Source organism: Zingiber officinale, chromosome 4B (genome assembly GCF_018446385.1).
Source record: "Zingiber officinale cultivar Zhangliang chromosome 4B, Zo_v1.1, whole genome shotgun sequence".
Lineage (NCBI taxonomy): Eukaryota > Viridiplantae > Streptophyta > Magnoliopsida > Zingiberales > Zingiberaceae > Zingiber > Zingiber officinale.
In genome coordinates this window covers 122,410,184-122,416,183 of record NC_055993.1, presented here as the reverse complement: position 1 = coordinate 122,416,183, position 6,000 = coordinate 122,410,184, and the positions used below count along the sequence as shown (strand labels likewise).

Below are 6,000 nucleotides of genomic sequence, written 5' to 3'. Positions count from 1 at the left end.
CAACCATTCTAATTAAACTCTTAATAATTATTTAATTTGTTAATTATATCATAAATAAATAAAATATATTTTTTAATATATATATATATATAGATATATATATATATATATATATATATATATATATATCGATTAAATATATTTTATTAATAAATAAAATAAATAAATAAATAAATAGATAGATTTTTTCCAGAAAATAAAGTTTAAGGCGGCAACCTTCCACAGTGGTCACTATCTCCTCTTGTATATAAAGGAGGCCTTTCCATGGCCAAACAGATCATCAAGCTTCTCTCTTCTCTTCTCTTCTCTTCTCTTCTCTTCTCATTCTGCTCATGGCTTCCCCCGTCGCCATTGCCCTCTTCCTCCTCTTTTCCTCCGCCTTCGCAGTCGTCTCCTCCGTTCCTTGTCAGGACGTCCTGACCCTCTCCAAGCAAGGCGGGGCCGTCCCCATCCGCAGCGACGAGGAGGTGAGAATGCTCTACCTGGAGTGGAGGGCTAAGAATCACCCCGCCGAAAAGTACCTAGATCTGAACGAATACCGGCTCGAGGTCTTCAAGGAGAACCTTCAGTTCGTGGACGAGCACAATGCAGCGGCCGACCGCGGGGAGAACACCTTTCGCCTCGGGATGAACCGGTTCGCTGACCTCACCAACGAGGAGTACAGGGCTAGGTTCCTCGGGAACTTCTCCCAGATGAGATCCACCTCCAGAAAGATCAGCAGCAGGTACCTGCTGAGAGAAGGGGACAATCTGCCCGATTCTATAGATTGGAGGAAGAACGGCGCCGTCGTCCAAGTAAAGAATCAGGCTCAGTGTGGTCAGTGATAGTTCCACCTCTTCTTTAGCCCCCATTTTGTGCATGCGAATTTTGTTAGATTTATAAATTTATCTACTGCTAGTATCGAAATCTAAAAATCACCTAACCGAATGAAGATTTTTCACTTGCTTCAAGTAGTGTTAAAAATAAGTAAATGATAGGATTGAAAACGAGCCAAACCAGATTAGTGTTCAAGCTTGTTTATCTATTTGATCTTGATCATATTAAATAAATATAAACAAACTCTCATCAATTTTGCTCACAAACGCTTGATGAGATGTAAAGTACTACTTTGTTTCAATGATCTCAACAGGTATGCTAATTATACCCTCGATGGTATTTGTAGGAAGTTGTTGGGCGTTCTCTGCCGTTGCTGCCATCGAAGGTATCAACCAAATCGTCACCGGTAATCTGATTTCACTGTCAGAACAAGAATTAGTGGACTGTGATGCCGGCAACCGTGCCTGCAATGGTGGACTCATGGACGTTGCATTCAGGTTCATCATCAACAATGGTGGCATCAACAGCGAGGAGAACTACCCATACATAGGCCAAAAGGGGGCTTGCAATACCAACAAGGTAATTAATCTATTGACTAACCATTTGCAACGAGAGATACTTTATGTTTAGATTGTTGATGGCTTTATAAATTTTGTTTGGCGCTTGCCTTTCTCATGCATGCAGAAAAATGTCAATGTTGCGTCAATCGATTCGTATGAAAATGTTCCTCGCAATAATGAGAAGTCTCTCCAAAAAGCCGTGGCAAACCAACCAGTTAGTGTTGCTATCGAGTCTGCTGGAAGAGCTTTCCAACTTTATCGTTCGGTAAGATTCATCCGGATGATTAACTTTTGGTAATTGCATCGGTCTGAATCATCCAATCTAGTGTTTTCCTCACAAAAGCTTGTTTGTGTATCTCATCATCCTTAATGAGTATTTCCACATATTCGTTCATTTTGTAAATCTTTAGGTGGCCCAATTGAATTGGTTTAATAGAGCACATCTCTTACAAACCACTTTAATTTGATGTTTTATATCATTGCTAAAGGCAATAGTTCTACTAAGCTGTGAAGTGTTTTCCTCCTTAATTTTAGTTTGTTGTATTATAAGTGCTCCATACATTTAGTTTCTCTGCCTGTCTTCACAATTAATATAATTTTTGTAGGGAATATTCACCGGAACTCGTGGAACTGCATTAGATCATGGTGTGACTATAGTAGGTTATGGTACTGAAAATAACAAGGACTACTGGATCGTAAAAAACTCATGGGGTAAGAACTGGGGAGAATCTGGCTATATACGAATGGAACGGAATATTGCAAACTCTGCTGGCAAATGTGGTATTGCAAAGTATGCTACTTACCCAGTAAAATTAGAAAGGACCAATTTGTGCAACTCTACTTTTATAATATAAACTGTGACTCGCTATAATATGTATTATCAAATAAGATCTTGTATGTCTATTCCGTGAGCTCTGAGATCATGTACTAGTTAGATCTTGGATATATTTGGTTAAATGATAATAATATTACATCCGTTGTGATGTAAATTTGTGTGAATTAAATGTGGTTAGTCAAGTACCAACTTTGCATTATATGGCAGCCATTGTTCCTCACCATACACTGTACTTTTGTTCCTTTGATGATTTATTCGACACATCATAATGTAAGATAAGTTATTCATAAGCTCCTTGTAATGTAAAAAGAAAAATAAAAAACCCACCCTTTTGGTATGCAATATTAAAAGTCCATTCTAACTTAATCAAAACTAGTACAAATCACTTTAATTATAATATCAACTTGGTAGAAAAATTCCATAAGATAGTCTCAAAAAATTTAGAAAGAGGGGCAAACAAATTATGGAATTGGCATTAATCTTTTGAGTACCTACATACACGCTCCTGCTCCTGGTGGGCTTTGGGTCCATGAAGTTGACTACCAAAAGACATAACCAAGCATGAAACAAAGAAAATATTTTACGGCAATTTAGGGCATACTTAAAATTTACAACGCCCAAAAGATACACCTAAGTTTTATCTTTTCCAAAAGACACCCCTCATTTCCATTTTACCCCTCTAGCCAAAATTGACTCATTACCTTATGTGTCTATGCCTCTTCTTCTTCCGTGCCTTCCCTCATCAAGCCTCTTATCGATTGCAAAAACTACAACACTTGCTCTGGCAGCACCACATGTTGCTGCATCTATGTGTCTGCCCTCATCGAGCCTCTTCCGTGCCTTCCCTCATTTAATTCGCTATTGCTTGTCTCAAGCCTTATGCTATTAGTTGATTGAAATGACTATGTGTTTAGATCACTGATCCTGCTTTGAAACACATCGATGGAAGAGCCACTGGAAGTGGTGTTGACGACTAAGTCACCGTGCACCGAGGGAAGGTGGGACTGCTAGAGAAGCCTGCGGAGCTGAAGGAGAGTCACCGGGCGTTACTTCAAGTACTGCTGACCGCTCAAGGAGCCTGCTAACAATAAAAGAGTGAGGGAGGGGTTAGAATGGAAGTCGAGAAGTACCCCAACTCATATTGTCACGCTCCACAGAAATAATTATTTTTCAGAAATAATTATTGACATAAAGTGGGTTTTTCGAAATAAATTTGATGATAAAGGAGTGGTTGTAAGAAACAAAGTAAGATTGGTTGCTAGATACTTTAATCATGCAGAAGAATTATATTATGATGAAACATATGCACTCATAGCTCGATTGGAATCCGTTAGGATAATATTAGCATTCACTGCTCACAACAGATTTAAATTGTATCAAATGGATATAAAATCAGTAATTTTAAATAGTTTTATTAAGGAAGAAGTTTATATTGAACAACCATCAGTATTTGAGAATTTAGATTTTTCAAACCACGTGTATAAGTTTAAAAAGGCCTTGTATAGGTTAAAACAAGCATCTCGTGTTTAGTATGAACGATTTTCAATATTCTTAGTATCTAAAGACTTTCATAGAGGATAAATTGATTCTATATTATTTCTGAAAATAGTAGAGATGATATTTTTGTGGCCCAAGTATATGTGGATGACGTTATTTGTGGTGCCACAAACAAAGACTATCTAAATGAGTTCATAAAACACATGGAAAGTGATTTTTGAAATGAGTTTAGTTAATGAATTGACATTTTTCTTAATCTACAAATTAAGTAAGCTAAAGAAGGAATATACATTCATCAATCTAAATATGTAAAAAAAACTTTGGAATGTAAAATGTCAAAGAAATATCAACTCCTATGACCAATAACACAAAATTAGATAATGATCTTGAAGGCAAAGAAGTTGATCCAAAATTGTATCATAGTGCTATAAGTAGTCTTCTTTATTTTGTTGGTGCAATCTTCCTTGGATCAAGGTTGACCAAGTTGATTATGGATGAGTTGACTCGAGCTTGAGTTTCGATATTTAGACAATATGTATGAATGAGAAGTTAAGCAGGTTAAGGTTGACTGGAGACTTGACTGACAAAGTCCTAATTGAAAGTTAGGCAAATGAGAAGTCCAATTGGAAGTTAGGCGAATAGAAGTCCTAGTGAGACTAGGCAAACTTAGATGGAAACTAGGTTAAGTCCAAGGTGAGTTAGTTAGAGCTAAACACTTAACATAAGGGAAGTCCTAGAAGGACTAGGCAAACCTAGTTGGGAACTAGGTTAAGTTCAAAGTGGGTTAGCTGGGAGTTAAACACTTAGCACAAGTGAATTCCTAGTGGGACTAGGCAAACCTATTTCCCAACTAGGTTAAGTCCAAGGTGGATTAGCTGGGAGCTAAACACTTGACATGAGAAAAGTCATAGTTGGGAACTAGGCAAGGGAAAGTCCAGGTTGGTCAAGAGTTGACCGGACACTTGATAAAGAAGGCCTGGCATGTCAAGGTTGACTGTATGCTAGGCAATGGAAAGTTCCAACAAGTCATGGAAGACTTTGGGTTGGGCAAAGGAACCCTAAAACTAGGTTTAGGGGATTAGAGTGGGACAATCGATTGGGTAATCGATTGTTCTAAAGTCAATCGATCAGGTGATCGATTGGGAGCATTTCTTCATGAAGTAGAAGTGTTCTAGATTAATTGGGTAATCGATCAAGATAATCTCCAATCGATCTTGGGAGAAATTGCGAGTGAACAATAGCTTCCCAGATCGATTGGATAATTAATTGGGAAGGTTCTTCTTAGCTAACAAAAGCATTCTTAATTAATCAGCTGATCGATTAAGAAACTTGTTAATCGATTAAGGGTATGGGTTAATCGATTGGGAGAAGCAAAAAAATTTAAAGAATTAATTTTCTAAAAAAAATTCAAAGTAATTTTAAAGAAATAATTTTCTAAGAAAAATTTTCAAAAAAATTTTAAATAAATAATTTTGAAAAGAGTTTTTCAAATTAATGTTTCAAAGAAATTTAGTAAATTAATTTTAAAAATATTTTCAAAATATACTTCAGAACAAAGTAAAAATATTTTTCAAAGTAATTGAACCGTTTCTCCCGCTTAAGTTAACACTTTCCCTTAATTTGTATTAGGATTTGAGTATATTAAATTTTACAACATATTTTCAAAGTCCTTCCTCAACTTTTACTTAGCACCTTTTGATTATTTTTATTAGTAATAGGAAGTTCTGTCTAAGTGTTCACGAGATTTAGTGTTAGTAATACTTATATTTAGTAAATATATTATTTATATAAGTACTTCTGCATATTTATTATAATTGTTCATTTAAGTTTGATTAATTAAAATGAGATTATTTAAATTAATCATTAATAAAAAAAGTTAACCTTTGATGTAATTATTTATGTTAAAATTAAGTTTAATGAAATGAGTTATTACTAACTCAGTAATAGTTTATTGATTAACTATTAATTCACTTATTTGATTAATCATATTAATTAATTATTGAGAGTATTAGTTTTAATTTTAATTTACTTCATCTTAATATTTTGATTAGATTTAACTTAAGTTAAATTATTAATTAAAGTTAATTAATTTTATTTATTTAAGAAAATTTTAGGGTTAATTTTAATTAATTAATATAAGTTTAATGAAATGATTTATTACTAACTCAGTAATAGTTAATTGATTAACTATTAATTCACTTATTTGATTAATCAAATTAATTAATTAATGAGAATATTAGTTTTAATTTTAATTTACTTCATTTTTATATTTTGATTAGATTTAACTTAAGT

At 34.5% G+C, this 6,000-nt stretch overlaps 1 protein-coding gene across 1 annotated transcript; it reads left to right on the top strand.

Annotated features, from left to right (window-relative positions):
- The first annotated feature begins 316 nt into the window (after nucleotides 1-316).
- On the top strand, nucleotides 317-3,188 carry LOC121978623 (zingipain-2-like). Its single transcript, XM_042530944.1, has 6 exons — nucleotides 317-816; nucleotides 1,163-1,395; nucleotides 1,501-1,641; nucleotides 1,982-2,219; nucleotides 2,927-3,021; nucleotides 3,126-3,188. The coding sequence occupies exons 1-6, from the start codon at nucleotides 333-335 to the stop codon at nucleotides 3,186-3,188; spliced, it is 1,254 nt and encodes a 417-aa protein (XP_042386878.1). The 5' UTR covers nucleotides 317-332.
- The last annotated feature ends 2,812 nt before the right edge of the window (nucleotides 3,189-6,000 follow it).